The sequence below is a fragment of the Xenopus laevis genome, chromosome 7L, assembly GCF_017654675.1.
Source record: "Xenopus laevis strain J_2021 chromosome 7L, Xenopus_laevis_v10.1, whole genome shotgun sequence".
Classification (NCBI taxonomy): Eukaryota; Metazoa; Chordata; class Amphibia; order Anura; family Pipidae; genus Xenopus; species Xenopus laevis.
In genome coordinates, this window is record NC_054383.1 from 102,758,293 (window position 1) to 102,776,182 (window position 17,890).

Here is a 17,890-nt window from a genome sequence, read left to right on the forward strand (position 1 = left end):
AATCCATTTTGCAAAACAGCACAAGCAAAAGGTTAGCAGAACAAGAGAACTGAGCAAGGGGGGAAACATGTTGGGGCTCATTTATAAACAGTGGGCAAATTTGCACCTGGGCAGTAGCCCATAGCAACCAATCAGTGATTTGCCCACTGTTCTAATAAGAGGCACCAAGCCTGTCCACGAAGAAGAACAGTTACTTATAAGTGTGGAAAATCCGAGACAACAGACCACAGTGGAGCCCCCAGGAGTCAATACCTTAACAGATTGCTAACAAGCCATCTAATGCAACAAAAATGGTACTAGTAATTATTGTACTGTATACCACCTATTATGGACAAACTCCCTACTCGACTACTTATACTCCCAGAAATATAGAGGTACATATAATGCTTTGATGGTTGGAATTGTATTTACTTAATTTATAATTCTTGATTTCAATAGCAATTTGAATTGTACTTGATATTTGTTTATTTTATTTGTTATTGTTAGACACTATTGTCTTATTAATAATTTGTATAAGTTCTATGGTCGATAAACACAACTCACCAAGGTGATATTTAAATATATTTAATGTGTAGAAAATGTGTTACAGAAAATACATACAAATTAACAAATACCTAGCCAGTCAAATGCTCTATTGACAGCCTACCAAAATAATATGTATGTATCAATATGTTGTATAAAAGTTTTGTGTATGTCTGTATTATGTGAGAGTCAGTGTGTGTCTGTGTGTGTGTCTGTGTCCAGTGTCAGAGCGAACTTCTCTTTGTTCAGGAATTTATTCAAAATCTGTGAGATACACCTCCCCCAGCCTACCCATAAGACATTCCATACGTTTCCTGTAACCTAATCCATTTGACTTAGGGAATAAATAGAGTATGGGAACCAGTGTGTGAAGGATGTGTGAATGACAAGTCATGAGTGCACAAATGAAACATATTCAAACTTAATCAATACTGGAATATAACCATTTTTCCAATACCCAATATTTAACAGTTATATGTTACTACATTTGTAAAAGTAAAAATTTAAAATAAAAACATTATAGGGAAAAAAAATTTGCCCACTCTTTATAAATTGACATTTGTAAAATTTGCACAAGGTCGATTAACTAAAAGCAAACTGTCTACAGGAAGGATTTACTGGTCACTATCCTCTATTTCATGAAGAAATGGCAGCTAAGGGGAACTGTGAGTCTGGGCAAGAATGAACTTTGACTGGCCGCATTATAACGGGGATTCTGGAGTAGCAGCAGGGAACAGGTAATGGAAGTGTGAGCGCTTGGAGCTGTACGAGGACAGGGATATGTGTGTGCAAGTGGGTCGGGGTGTATGCACGAGAGGGGTGAGCAGATCAGGGTGTGTCCGAGAGGGTTACAGTGTGTGCACGTGAAGGTGCAAGCTCATTGGGGTGTGCGTGGGAGGGTGCGAGTGGGTCGGGAGAGGGGGGGATTGGGGCAGTGGCCTAGGGGCGCACCAGGTTTAAATCCAGCACTGATGCCAATGTGAAACAGTCAGGCAAAAAGAGAAGCTAACAAAGGGGATCAAGGTCCTACAACAAGACAATGAAAAGCCACTATGAGCTACAAGAAGAAAAGCAAGCTGAAAGTTTTAGAATGGCCCTCACAGACCCCTGACTTAAAAATTATTTAAAATCGTGTGGACAGATCTAAAACGTGCAAAATGGTACATCCGAATACTGATCAGGGTGATTTTTTTGGCATATTTTCTTTATTCCTATGTTTAAAATTTAGTGAAATAAAATGTATCTGTGCAGTAACATTTGCAAAAACAGGTATGGGATCTGTCATCCAGAAAGCTCCATTTTAATAAATAATTCATAATTTTAAAAAGTATTTCCATTTTCACTGTAAAATGAAAACAGTGCTTTGTACTTGACCCTATCTAACATATACTTGTTATAGGAGGCAAAATAATCTTATTGGGTTTGTTTAATTTTTCTAGTAGACTTAAGGTATGAAGATTCAAATGACAGAAACCACAATTTCCAAACACATTCAATAACAGGTCCCACACCTGTATGTTGTTTTTGTTTTTTTGTTTTTTTTTATAACAAACTCGTTCTTGCAGTAGTAGTTTCTTACTTTCCACTTGCAAAATTAACTCAGTATGTTATTTGGCACAGAGTTGCCCATAGGCTTGCTTTCTACTGTGTATAGATGTATATATACAATATATATGATCTTCATCTTCATTTTCACAAGTCAATTTATCCAGTCTTCTACCTTTTCTAAATTGTACCATTTTCTTTTCACCAGTGGCCATAATCAGCAGCATTATCTTTATAAACATATATTATGTGCCCAGTTGATATTATTTTAATTTTCTGCTTGCAAACATATCATTGAAAATATTCAGTGACCACAAATGTGTGCATAATTTATCTACTTTAATTATAATGCAATCATCTAATTATAATGTGGAAACATTACTTTGCATAACAATGCATGATAATTGGAGTTTGCCTAGGCTATTTGGCAGTTATAAATGGGTAAAAATGCAGAAGAAAATTATTGTAACCAAGTCGATGAGTGCACTTTGAGCAAAGAATACGCAAAAGACCTTAAACGTAGAATACCTATAGTATCATGTATGTATCTCCAATTAGATATTGCTGCTCATGCCAAGTAATTGACATGAGTTTGGTTACTCCTTCCTTTATTTGTGGCATCAAAACATCAGGCAAATAAAACATTTGCAGAACTTTTTCAAGTTTAAAACAAAAATCACAGTAATTACTTTCAATGAGATAAAAAGTTATATTACAAGTATGGAATCAGTTCTGCATTTGTTAAAATGTGTGTTAGTGGGTGCTCTGGGGTCTGCTCAATCTGTATTATCTGCTTTTGGTAAGTATTATACACATAATTGATAAGTATTATACACATATCTGGACATTTTAGAAACAAATGGCATACAAGAGTTTTAATAACAAATATACTGCTGCTTTATCAGCTCAGCTAGCTGCCCATGAATCACAAAACAATAATGGAAAGGTCTTTTATTTCCCATAAGACTAGGATTTCTCAAAGTTTACATTGTTAAGGTTAATATTGCCTTTATTGGTATGAAGAAGAAGTATGAGAACAATAAACAGACTTAATTAAAGTGGTAAGACAAAACCAGTTTTTTTTCAGAATCTATATGTCATAAAAAAATAAATGTCATGCATAAAATGAAGCTATATGGTCCTAAAGTACATAGCTTCAATCAACATATATTTATCTTGGATGCAGTCCCCATCATATGTTTAAAGGGTAACTCCACAAAAACATAACACGTTTTTTGAAAAGTAAACATAATTTCAAGCAACTTTGCAAAATACACCAATTAAAAAATATGCAGACTTTTCATTATTTTTAATGCATTAGAACAGTTCCCTAAGCCTAGCCCCCTGCTCTCCTTCTGATCTCTCGGACTACTTTGCTGAGCTGGCTGACTACTGTTACTTTGTATCAGCAGCCATCTATCCTTAGCCTGCATCCTCCAAACCCCACAATTGCAATGATGCAATGCATTGTGGGTTATGTAGTTCGTGCATGCTGTCTGTAAGCTGTGGAGTAGTTGCTACAATTTGTAACATCAGTGTTTAGTCCCTCCGTCCCTGCCAGGATTTCAAATGATGCAGAAAGAGAAGAACTGTTAAACAGCTGGATTTCAGCATAGAAAATGGCATTTATTCATACTTTTTGAAAAAACATGTAACTGTGTGGTATATTAGGGGTTTCTGTGTTATGTGGGCCTCTTTATCAAATTTTGGTTTGGAACCTAGAGTTCCCCTTTAAGAAATGTATCATATTATGGACTCAGTTTTGAATAGCACTGAATCATTTCAATACAGAATCAAGCATTGTGGTCTACGTTCCCTGGGTACCCTTTTATCAGTTCTACCAGCAGCAAAGATCAGACTGCCTTCTACCTGTCATGAGAGGCTATTTTGAGCACAGAACTGTGCTGATGCATGTTTTCATGGTCCAACTGATGGGGATCCCTGTCAATAGGAAATAAAAAATTCCCATGACAGCATTCCTTTAACATGTAAAAGGGCAATATTTACTGATATGTATATATATCAATTGGATAATTTAATGTGTCCCATATTCGCATATTGCTTATCTGTTGGTTAAGTATTAGTTCTAAAGATATATATTTCTTCTGATGAGAATGCAAGCAAATACATCAGTAACCTTGTTACATGAGACTGCTAAAGAACAAATGCACCTGATGGATTTATAGGGGTGACTAAACACAAGGACAGGAACTGTTAAGATATTTTACTTTGCATAAATATCTCCATGTTTCTTTGCAATAAAAGGAAGCCTCACAGCAGTAGACTTTATATTCAGGGACCTTTTAATTACTTATGAACCATCCAAACTACCCTAAGAACACACCATAGAAACAAAAATATAAAAGCAGCACAATACACAGATTCTTACCAACATTCCCCATGCGCATGTGAAGTCTGCCTTTTATAATTGTATGGACGCCAATGGGTTTAGCTGTGCCTTGTTTGGCAGTATCTCCACTCATCACCATAAGGTCTTGCTCATATTCAGTAGTTATCACTTCAAGCTCATGAGACACTTGCACTGCCGTTCGCCCCTGGCGCAGTAAATGCTTCGAAACAAAAGCAAACAAGTATAAATTGTTATATTTTGTCACAAAGCCCAATTCCTACAGAATAGCCATGTGTTATTTTGTTACTGATTTTCTTGATATATTTCTGTCTTTTTTGATTTGAGGGGGAAAATATCACCAAAATAATTTGTCAGGAAATGCAGGTACCCTTGTTTTTATTATGTACATTAAAAACAAGATTTGTTATTTGCAGTAAACTCCCAGGATATGAGGCAGCTACCCTAGACTAAAAGTGGATGCACCCATGATTTACATATGGAATGCTTACACTAGGTACCAAAAAGGCAACTAGGCAAGAGTGTCACGAATAATGCACACAGACATCTTGCTATAATCTCCTTTCAGCTGCCACACCCAAAACCTAGGCAGACCTCACAAAGAAATGAACCTATAAAATGCTTTTGGGTAGTCCATGCATAGCTGCTAAGTTTGGCAAAGAAGGTTCTGTAAAACCTTTATCTCAAAGTGAGGTCTGGTAATAAGAGTGAGTAGAAATTTATGAGCAAGCTATGTAACTTAGCCTCCTATTTATAATTTAAAAGAAAAAATAATGGAAATGCAGAATATGAAATTAAATATTAAGAATTCATTAGAAAGAATGCTAAACGGTGAAATCTTGTTGTATAGCTACCCTCATGTTATTCAGAGTTATAAATAAAACATTCTTGATCTGTAATTTCTCTAATGGAAAAAATGAAAGAAAAAAGGGTACCATTTTTAATTTATGATTTTATGTAAAGTGGCATAAAGTAAGCTCTAGTTCCATATGTATCCATACATGCCAGCACAGCAAACTAAGCTAATTGATGTTCATCTTCATACAAACCCAAGTGAAGGGAATGTGTGTGCATTATAAAATCTTACAAGGACTTAGAAAGTGAAAACCATCGAGCTGGGCAAGATATTAAAGCAAAACTATAACAAAGATAAAACTTTAAAATAAGCATCATACTGAAATAAGAAACATTCTTAATATAATCACCAGTAAAAATCACCAGAACCCTGTCTCTCTACATGCAGGATCTGTTTCAAAGTCAGTTATTTTGTTAGTTTTGGTTTGTGCTGAAACCAGCCATTTGAGTGAGCTCTAATACATCTGCTATGAAAGGGAACCCCCCCCCCCAAACCAAAAAAAATATATTAGATCTGTAACTCCAAACCAAACTCCTGCATGAAGAGAGAATGACGAGAGACAGTGAAGAGTAACTTGTTTATTTCAGAAATAACACATGCTAACAAAATGGTACCCTCCCAACTCTGTGTATTTTCAAATTTACTTTTCTTTTAAAAAATTCTTTTACATTTTTTCGTAAAAACAAAAGGGTTACTATTCTAATAAACACAATGTCATTTATACTACATGAGAGACTTGTAAAAACCTTGGACTATGCCTACGCCTACAATAATGAACACAAAGTCTGTCAATCTGAAATCAAATTGACATGAATGGTGCATACGTACAGAATAAAAGTTTCTTTATTCCCCAGAGTCAAAGTTTCCTTTCTAGTAAATTGGCAAGAAATACAATTTGCTTTGTCCTATTTTAAACAGCCAGATTGACTCTTAACTTCTGCACTGCCCTGAAGGTCTCCATCTACATTTAAACAGGTATATGCATTGTCTCTCTAAGGGTCCTTATTTTGGTTTGCATTTAATAGGCTACCATATACAGATGATTACTTTGACTGTCACTCCAAGCCTTCAATATATTTTTAATACCCATGGGGTAAAATTATTTTATACATTTTAAAAAATAAATTATTTTCCCCACATTTGTTATACAGCTAACTTCCAAAATAAATTAGAGGCACGAGAAGACAAATGTTTTCTCATGGGTGTGGTTCTGAGATAATTATAAAATAAATATTTCATAAATGGGTAAGTACCCTAAGCGCAGTTCTATGCATTTCACCTTACAGCAAGTAATATGTTGAGTTATTCTTCCCTAGAAATTTTGCCTCGCACAGCATAAACCAACACTGAACCAGTAAGAAATCAGATCTAGACTATTTTTTGTATTCAGATCCAACCTCACTAGGAAAATTACAATTGAAAGAAATAATTAAAATAAGACTGAATATGCACAGTATATGATTGAATAAAATACTTCAATGTGAATATCCTGGAAAGTTCTACAGATGAAACTCTTTCAATGTTCTAAGCAAAGCATGAACTGTAGAAGTCTTTATTCGATTTTATATTAGATTTATTATCCGATCTCCCAGCCAGTCCCTGTTCTCTATGTAAGTAAAGCATGGTGATTTGACTAGAGTAAAAGTCTAAAAGCAAACTATAATAAAGGATGCTGTATTTAATAGGAACTTGCTGCTAAGACTCAGAGCAAATTATTACATAATCATCTCTCGACTGACGCGTTTCGTATCACTGGGATACTTAATCATAGGCTTGAGTGCACACAGATATGGATCAGTATTTAAAGGCTAAAGTACCAATCAAAAGGCAGGGGGAGGAGAAAGGGAAAATGACATGACTTCACTTCTAATCCAAATATATGCCCAAATACAAAAAATACACAAAAGAAATACACACACAATAGTGAATATATATACAAAAGGCACAATAAATATATGATTAAAGGAAAAAAGCTATTTTCAGTCTTAAAACAATTAGCAATGAGCAGGATGATTATATAAAGGCATTGTAGAAAAATATTTAAGTAGAAAAATTACTATTTATTTACATTCATACATTTTTCTGCAAAATTTGGGCATATTTTACCTTTTAATTTGGATTAGATGTGAGAAATGCTTTCTGGCAGGCTGCTGTTTTTCCTTCTCAATGTAACTTAATGTGTCTCAGTGGGACATGGGTTTTCACTATTGAGTGTTGTTCTTAGATCTACCAGGCAGCTGTTATCTTGTGTTAGGGAGCTGTTATCTGGTTACCTTCCCATTGTTCTTTTGTTTGGCTGCTTGGGGGGGGTGATATCACTCCAACTTGCAGTACAGCAGTAAAGAGTGATTGAAGTTTATCAGAGCACAAGTCAAATGACTTGGGGCAGCTGGGAATTTGACAATATGTCTAGCCCCATGTCAGATTTCAAAATAGAATATAAAAAAATCTGTTTGCTCTTGTGAGAAATGTATTTCAGTGCAGAATTCTGCTGGAGCAGCACTATTAACTGATTCATTTTGACAGTATCCCTTTAAAATTCACTGTGTTAATGTACAGAACCAAAATTAGAAAAATGTTGTCTCTGCCCAAATATTTATGGGCCTAACTGTATATCTGTCTTTTCTAGTTTATGGACTAGCTCTTGAATATTTCAAGTGTTTAAAGCTTTGTTTCATTCTTTAAACCAATATCTTACTCAATGGTGTTCTTTATCTGCCTCACATCCACCATCTATTATAAGTAACTGTTTTTTCTAGTGAATTTAACTGCATGAATTTGACAAGTCTTAGCTACAAATAATGTACATGATTAACAGGCTGCAAATTTCTCTGTTAACTATTTTGGTTGTCCTTGGTAAATACATCAATAGCCAAACGAATAAGGTTACAAGAAACACTTTAACATTTCTCCATGTTTTTCATTGCATTACACTCAAGTGATATGCTGCCTTTGATTTTGGGTCCTGAAGTTTCCCCTTTGATACTTTTTGTAACTGAGAAAAATTTAGGCCTCAGTCACTTTGGTAAGATTTAGAAAAGTTCATTATCACTTGTGATTTTATAACTACCTGATTCATACTTGACAGTTATTTTATTTAATTTCATCTGTTACATGTCAATTCATGTGTAAAGCATAAAGAAATAAAAACATTATGGAAAAAAAAGTTAAGGCCTCATGCAATTTCTTCAATCCAGATTTTTATTAATGTGACCATATACCACTGTTATCACAACTTTAGTTTTGGTGAAGTTTACATGCAACTCATATTTTTGTTTTTGCAGTACAGTGGTGTGTTGCTTCTTTAACTCCCTCAGAAATCTACTGTTGCCAGAGCAGGAGAAGACGATAAGCTTCTATGAGAGAAGGACTGTTCTGACACCTTTTTCCCAGGAACTTTTCCATGCCTGAACCAGCAGACATGAACTAGTGCCAGCTCCCCATGGTAAACAACATCATCCATCTAGTAAAAGTAATGCAAGACAGGATGTACAACCCTAAGATATAGCATATTTAGTATGGTCATATTGCAAGATATGCACAATTCAAAGATTGCTTACCAGTGAATAGAATAGAAAACGGACTCAAGCTAAAAAACCCTTATGGGCATACACCATAAATATAATGTACTGCAAGAGATAATTCAACAACCCCAAATATAAGGAAATAATTTTGCCTTTATAATGTCATGGAACTGTCAATCACAACACCTTATAATGACATAATGCAGAAGAGCCATGAATATCTAGTAAATTGAATCCTTATAAACCATGAGGAGTGATGTCATCAGTTTTAATCAGTGATGTCATTAGTGTCACAAGACGCACTAGAAGTCACCTTGGTGTTCCATGACCTGTATAAAAGCACTCAGCCCATTTATATGGCCATGGGACTCCTCAGCAACTTCGAAGATTTTTACATTTTACAGAAAGGGGGTACATTTGCTCTTATAGAATTATAGCACCTAGAAGAAAATGTATATATACAGACACACATATAAACATACTGTATATAAACAGTTAAATAGCTGTTTAGTACCCTCTTACCAGAAAAGTGGCAGGATACCTATAAAATAATGGCTCCTTTACATATAGTGCCTCTCAGTACAGCGTAACTTAATGAATCCAAAGTATGAATAATCACTGCAGACTATGTCAGCACTATATTAATATTTATTTAAAAAAGCAGTAATTCTTTTTTTGGTAGCCGCCATCACTAAATCTACAGTTTCTCCTCACAGGTTTAACATTTTACCTCATCAAATATGTTTTCCTCATTTACCAAAGCAGTCTATTTATTAGAATTGATTCAAACAGAATATGAACAACTTGGAGCAGATTTTGCCAGTTATTTATACTTAATAAAGAACATTCATTTTATTTATTAGCCCTGTAATTTGATTTGGCTAATTGTTTGAAAAAATTAATGTTACATTTATCAACGGAAAAACATCTAATTACCCTAACACTGTGCATTGTCAAGTCAGATTAAACAATTTTACAACCTGTAATGAGACGCCTGCAAAAGCTCAAGACAGCATTTTTATTAAAATATCAGATTAAAAGGATTCCAAAACCTAAATAAAATGGATCAGTATGCAGAATTCACTCTTCAACCCCACATGTGAATTGCCTGACAGAATATTCCCAAGTTTTCAGCATAAAATTTTCTTTTAAAAATATTAATGTTGTGTCAGTTGGCTAGAAATTACTCTGATTACCATATTAAAGCAATTTAAATGAGATAAAAGGTAAGAGATACAACTTACTTAGTAAGCACTTTACCAAGAGCAATTTAAATGAATAAGTGTAACTTTAAAATCAATATCAAGAAAAATACTGTTATTTTCAGCTATGTGCTTTTAAAAGATCTGTATAGGTATGGAAATTCTGCATTGGAATGGGAGGTGCACATACATATGTGGAGAGAAAGGTGATGGAAAGAATTATACTTTATAAAGTGGGGTTGTTCTCTGCATGGGGGGTGTAATACTGTATTTAATGAGATGTCAATTAGGAAAATGTACTAAAACTTTCACAGAATGGAGGTGAGTTTGTACTGAGTGGAGTGAGTCTATACTGGGCATGGGGTAGTACTCTATATAGGTAGTTGGTAGGGGAAATGGATTGAATGGTTGAAGGGCTGAACTGTGTGTTGTGAGACATTACTGGCTAAAGGTACGGTGTTTAAGTAGAATGGGTAGGGGGTAAAGTACCAGACACAGGATCAGATTCGGCAGCTTATTGATTAGTGTACAGGGCCCTCCGACAGGCCTGTCTGCCTGATATCTGGCCAAAATTGACCAGATATTCCTCGAACAGGTTTTAAAAATCGGCTCATTGATGTGGTCCTCACCCTGATAGCTTACATTTACCATTGTTGCAAACTGAATATTTGGCCCTTGGGCCCATCTGAAGTTTGGCATATCGGAGAAAAATCAGCTGTTTGACAAACTTGCCATACAAGTGGATCTTTAAATGTATGGGCAGGTTTAGACTAGGGGGAGCTTGGACTGTTTAGAGAATAATGGAACAAATGTTTTGTGATGGAATATTTAAAAGCATAAACTGTATATATGTCTGGTCTTATTTTTCATTGGTGGGATCACACTAAGGCTAATTTTACTATAAGCACACTCAATTAAAGTACATGTATTAGATATGTTGTCTCGAATGACTTGGACCTAAGGTTTTCCATTTAAGAGGCATTTGCAAATTGTGGAGCTTCATGCCTTCAGGCTACTATTATTATTTATATAGCACCATCCTTCCCCATAGTGATTTACACATTAAAGGGATACAAGTACAAGACCAAACGGTTTACATACACAGACAAAGCATTTAATAAAAATTGGATCACAGCATCAATTGAATATTGTTAGGAGACAACAGAGGGAGGGTCCAGATCATGAAAGATTGCATACTTATAGGGAGGGACATACGGTGATGGTAAACAGTTTGATTTATCCTGTTGGTTAACATACTGTAGTAGTTATTGCGTGTATTAACAAAAGTAGAGGAGTTTGGTGGGTGGTCAAGTGTCTGAGGGATCAGGTTATATGCTTGAATTAAAACGTTGGGTTTTAATTGGCCATTTGAAAACCTGGAGGCTCTCAGAATGTGTAATGGGTTGGGGCAGAACATTCCAGAGGATAGGTGCATGTTAACATTAAAATTCTAAAAAGATTGATTTGCCATCACATGGATTTATAATAGCAATTAAAAACTGTTCATATTCTAAAAAGGTTTTTAACCAAATATGACTCAAACGCCATCAAAATATTCATATTGGAAGCATAGAGGCTTATTTATGAAAGAAGTGTTGCATGAATCTTTTAGGTATTAAAAACATAAGACCAAAACTATCCTGACTGACTCTCTCCTGTTAAGTGTAGCTTGTTACACAGATGTTTGCATATAATGCAGATACAAGCAGTCAATTATTTCCAAGTTTCACCAGTATGCAAATAAGCAAGACTTCTTATACAGTATAATAATAATAATCAACAATAATATATTTCGCTGAACATGTGCAAATATATACAAGTCTATAAATTTGACCTTTACGAAACTGAACCTTTTTCTGTAAACATATCGCAATATGGCTGTGTACTAGAGTTTATTTTGAATTTGCATAGTATTCTTCTCTTTTAAACTGTGGCCCACACCCTGTGTAAGTGCTGCCTGCTCAAGGTAGCATTTAGACTACAGGAAAACAAATGGACTATAAATTAAGTCTCTATTGAATAAATGCAAACTATAAGGCAAGAGATCTAAAAAGCAGTAAAATCAGCAGCTGCCTCAGTTCTCTCCAGGAAAAGTCTGAAAACTTTTCTTAAAAGAATGTTTGTAATGCTCTCTTAGTTTTCTATAGTTACAGTATATCAATGCAGTCTCACTGGAATATTTTGGTGCTATAAATTACTGCCATATCATAATAGTGTAAAGCTCTTTCAAAACAATTTTGCTGCATAGTGTGCCTCTGAGGATATAGCCAAGAACAGAAATGGTTAAAAATGAATCGCATTAAAATTCCATATTTTCATGCTTTTGCTTTTCAAGAACCTGCTAATCTTGTATCACTTCTCAAACAGCATACAGAAATGATCCTTATTACTGATAGCGAGTTGTTATGCACCACATCACTAGTTGAGATCTGTTATTTTATAGATGCTATATACCTTGTGGTAGCTTTATGTTTCATACGTTGCTATAATTTCCACTGAAGCAAAAATCAGCCTACTTAACTAGAATGATGGCTACAGTCAAACATTAACCCATTGAGTCACATTTTTCATGTGCTATTTGGAGATGGTTGGATTGGCCTACCAGAGTGCCAGATGATCTCCCAATGGGCGAACGCCTAGGAGAATTTCCATTGGCTGATACTTATTTCTACCTTCAGTTTATACAAAAACCAATTTACCACATCTATAGCTATTACTGCAGAACTAGTCGACAGAGGGTGTCAGGTTTTCTGGTAGGCCCTAAAAGACCCAGTCGAACACTGCATTTGAGTTTCATCTCAATTGCTGGTTTTCTAGGGTGCAGGTCTGAGTTTAGAATCATAAATTTAAGAAATGATAATATGAAGTGATTTAGATACAGAAATAAAAGCCCAAATATAGACATTCTTTTTTCCCCAGAATTTTATAGCAAAAATGCACAACTAGCAGTATTATGCAGTAACATGACGCAAATGTGTCCAGCTGTAATTTACAGAGGAAAGCCATGTATTAGCCTGCAAGAAGGCTGGTGCAACTTTGCCTCAAGTGAATATATAATCCCTGAATATTTAAAGGCTTCACAGAACTACAGTAATATAGTGTCTAATGGGTATCAGGACTTTCTGAAGAAGGCTTTAGCCATTAATAGACAGGTGATAATCACCGATTTCAATACAAAGGCGAGCCACTTTCTGGCTATGTTGACAAGTGTAATGAATTGATCACTGCATTGACAGGAACGTTTATGAAACAGAGTATGTTATACCTTCATTTCCACAGCAGCTGATCCAATTAGAAGCAGGGATTCTCCATCCCAAATGTCAATTTGCAACGTCTGAAGAGCCAAAAAACGTAAAAACCATTTGCGTTCACCTGGCTTTAGAAATCCAGGATCAACGCTGTACTTGATTTGAAAACCGGGAGAACCTTCAATAAAAGAAGAACAGCAAATACGTGTTTACTGGGTTCAAGGAATAGTTTGTTTCAACTGTGCTTGCAACATGGATTTCATGGACTGGTGCTCTTATGAAGCTTAAGGGTGTTGTGTCCATGGGCAGCCACATAGAACTGATAAAAGGCAATGGCTAAAGCCATTTTAACAGGAGTGGGGACTCGTGTTTATGAGAAGAAGTCCATGCATACTACTGAACTATTAAATTAGGGTTATAAAAACTGAAATAAATCATTCAAGTAAAGACTTGCCTTTCTTAATGGAGCCATCCTTGTTAATTTGTACTAAAACATGAGTGAGCGGATCAGCAGTTGCAATATCTGAAGATTCTAGCTGTAAGAGTTGTAATCGGGGAGTAGTTACATGATGAAAACGATAAAACTGAAAGGTGAAGAAAATGCTTTCAGGCCATATTGTGCTGCCATCGTGAATCCTAAAAGAGATTTTCATTAAAAACAGTATTTTATTAAATTTAAAGAAACAAACTAACATAAACCATAATCAATCAATATTCATAGCCAAGCACAATATTTAAAAGTTAAACCAAGGTACACATATATTTCAGTATGTTTCACCAGGAAGTGATCATTTGAGAATGCATGAGACATTAGACTCATAAAGCAGCTTCATGCATCCATGGCCAACATAATGTTAAGGCATAAGCACTACAGCCAGTTGGCTGCATAAAGTCATTTTTGGCATTGGCCATAAACTAAATTGTCCACAAAAGATTTGACCTAATGTCAAATCGAAAACCAAATCCTTATTTGCATTTTGAAATTCCAGCAAGATGTGTGCTTTGAAAACACATGATGTTTAGGGTTTCCAATTTAGTTCAGCTAAGCACTGAACCGTCACCTGAACCATGCAAAGCAGTGCATGGATTTTGCAAAATTACAAGCCTTAACTAGGATTGGTATGTGCCTACTATACTCCTAGCAATTCATAATTCATTCAGACCCCATATGAAGGAATTGTATGTAATAAAAGGCACTAAGTTTGCACAGGGGCAGTAACCCAGAGCAACCAGCAGGTACCATTTACTGGTCACCTGTTTAAATGCAAACTTAGTGCCTTATATTACATATGGGGGAACATGTCCAAGAGAACTATTTTAAATACATTATATTAAATACATTATTTTAATGGGATTGTAAATCACACTTTAAGCATTGTTAGTTTGCCTAATTAGCTCTAACCCTATTAGGGAAGTCCTGAATTGAAATATAATTCAGACTATTGTTAGCCTAAACAAAACAATAGAACTGTCATTTAGTAAGTAATACTAGGTGCAGTAACCCATAGCAACCAATAAGATGTTTGTCACATGTGTTTTAAACAGGTGACCACTAAATGCTACCTGCTGGTTGGTTGCTATAGGTTACTGCACCTAGGTGAAAAGGGAGACCTATTTATCAAAATTAAAATTTGTGTATTCACCCTCACCAAACTTGAATGTGTGCTTATTATTTTTAAAAAAATTATATACATTTTATTAATTGATAGTTTTTCAGAAACTTTTTCAAGTTTTTTAGTTGAGTTTTAGCACAACCCCCCAACATAAATAACTAAAATTGTTAATAAATTGGCTTCTTAGTACTTCATTAAAGTACATTAAGTTGTACAATATTTTATAAAATCGTCAGAAGTAAACATGGTGGTATTCAAACTCTGCATATATGATGTACATGGGGAGGCCTATTCATCAGAATTCATCAAAATTTGAAAGTTTACAAAACATGATTATTTATTAAAATTTTTAACAAACAAACTTGATTCAATAAATCAAAATCAAAATCCAAATTGAAAAAATAGCTTATATTTTGCTTAGGGCACCTCCCATTGACTTCTACATGAACCAGCAAGCTTTTAGGTGCCAATGTTTTACATTCAGCTTTTTGTGGTTTTTGTACCAAAAATTTAATTTTTTGAACAAATTAGATTCAAGGCAAAAATTCAAATTTGAACGTTAATAAATACTGTATCCCTGTTTAGTGAATGACTAGTTTAAGACACATAATAAACGATAATTGTGTTTCCAATCATTTTAATACAAATGGCTTTAACTTCTGAATGTATTCTGTAATGTCAATTAACTTTGTGTGTAATGAAGTTATATCATAATCGAAGGGAGCCTTTTTTGTGCCAGATGTTTAACAGGATTATGAACCAAATGCTGCCAAGGCTAAATGTGTGCAGAAGTCTGTATCAGTCATTCATCCCAATGGAATTGCACTACTTCTGCCTTGGCAATGCACAATTTATATTTATACATAGAACTTCTAGTAGGCAAATGTAATGGGAAAACAAACAAAATGTACAGATGCCATTTAAAATCTGGGTTTCCTCATGACTCCTCTTAGCATGGGGCAAATCTCCAAAAGTTTTCTCACTAAATCGAGCTGCTAGTTTCAAAGCAAATGACAAGTGATGTGATTGACAAGATACCTATAAGGAAGTAAGAGGAGAAAGACAGAGTGGACAAACCTCTATGCTTAGTGGGAAACAATAGAATGGCTCTATACTATATATACTATATATACATAAATATACTAAAGCAAACAAATAAGACAATGTTTGCTAAGTGGATTTAAATATACTGTGGTTGCCAAAATCTGAAACAAACCCCTAGAGTTTCTGAAAGTAATGGAGGAGAGACAGCCTGCTTATTTAAAGCACTGGTTACAACTTAATACTATTGTAGAGTAAATGTTTTAATGATGATTTCTAATCCTATTATAAACCAATGGGAGCCTGAACAAAATCTCAGCTGGAAAGGTATGGCTTGAACACACAAAGTCTGAAAATTGCTTTAACAGCAGATAACTGGTTTTACAAGATTAATGGCAATATCAATGTGCATCTGTATTCTAAAGATTTAGGGCTATCATTTGTTATACTTACAGCAAGAACAGAGCATGAGATTAATATGGTCGGTTCAAAAGAAAAAGACAATGGACTATTTTACATTCTGTAAAAACTTTAAAGGCATCTCAAAAAATGAAGGAAAGTGAGTGCCATTAATAATAATAATTAATCAATAATTGGTGGACTTTGATAAAGCTAGACAACATCATACATCAGGCAAAAAGCAGCAAAGTATTAGGAGAAAGTTTGCTTCACCTGGTAAAAGCAAGGAACTGCAAAACAATTTCATTACATAGTAGATAATCGGCTTCTTCCCGCTGTAGATTAAAGTTTACTGGGTTTGATGGATCAACCACTTCTGCAACTTCATTATTACAGTCCAATATTTCAGGGAACTCAACAGAGTGAAGACGTGCCAAAGAAGCTCGAGACAGAAGAGAAGTGGTGCTGTAAAGATAAAAACGCAACCTTTTAAACATGGCCTTATTAACAAGGCACGAATACACTTGGTACAGAGAGAATAATGTGAAGGAACTGGTCCACAGTCTACAGACTAATTGCATTTATAATAATGATAATGTGCAATCAAAATAATGGCAGCAACTGCAAATAATTCTAAACACCAGGAACGTTGTTCCATTTTAATTTGCAGGAATGGAATATTACGGTTATGCTATTGCTATATCTCTGGGCATTGTTTAGATAAACAGATATTTTAAAGCCATATTCTATTGTAGGCATTCATTTTCCTTTAAAATGTACTTGTGTATAAGAGAGAGAGGGATATGGATATCGTTCCCTGTCGCCCCCTTTTATATTAATCATTTATATCATAATTTAGTCTGCATAAGTGCCTAGAAGTTTAAATGATCAGCCTTTGATGTAGGATCTCATGCAAGAGACACTGGTTCCATTTTGTGAGGCAACACCTTGTGACCTGGACAAGTCACTTTAGCGTGCCTATAATGGCTGCCTTATATACATTTTACCTTATACCTAGTTATGCATTACATGCCCCTTGTTGCCAGTGGCGTAAACTACGTCCCCAATAGGACTGTGCTGAGTGTCCCCCCCACCAGGGTCTGAAGAGACTTCTAGGATCTCCCTATCTGCTAGCCGCAGCTCCCTGGTCAGCCAGAACAAACTAAAGATGGCCATGCATTACACTGTGAAATGCATGGCCGTCTGTTTTTTATATTTTTACTGAAGTTTCAGCTGGGGGGAGGAGGTAGAGAGAGAAAACAAGCAGTGACCTTTTATGCAGTCATCTTACTGGCAAGTCTGGGGTTAATGGAGTACTTATTGCCCATTGTTGCAGTGGTCTTACTAGAATTTCTGGGGTTAAAAGAGAAGGAAACCCTTTTGGCGCAAAACCCTTCCCCCTCCTCCCCCGTAGCATGAACTTACTGCACCAGAAGCTTGATAAAAAAAATTATTTAAGTTGGGTACAGGGGGTCATTATCCTGTAACTTTGTTAAACATCTTGGCAAGACCAAGACTATGCACATGCTCAGTGTGGTTTGGGCTTCAGTGGGGAGGTTAAGCTTAGGGATG

The 17,890-nt window shown here is 35.3% G+C and overlaps 1 protein-coding gene across 5 annotated transcripts in view; it reads right to left on the reverse strand.

Annotated features, from left to right (window-relative positions):
* The window catches only part of nphp4.2.L (nephronophthisis 4, gene 2 L homeolog), a 144,853-nt gene that overhangs the window by 38,895 nt on the left and 88,068 nt on the right, over nucleotides 1–17,890 (reverse strand). For all 5 annotated transcript variants that reach the window (XM_018226111.2, XM_018226112.2, XM_018226110.2 and 2 more), the window contains exons 15-18: nucleotides 16,592–16,783; nucleotides 13,720–13,901; nucleotides 13,283–13,443; nucleotides 4,457–4,637 (exon numbers count right to left, since the gene is read on the reverse strand). In XM_018226111.2, coding sequence (XP_018081600.1) covers nucleotides 4,457–4,637; nucleotides 13,283–13,443; nucleotides 13,720–13,901; nucleotides 16,592–16,783 — 716 coding nt within the window. The remainder of the gene's footprint in view (nucleotides 1–4,456; nucleotides 4,638–13,282; nucleotides 13,444–13,719; nucleotides 13,902–16,591; nucleotides 16,784–17,890) is intronic.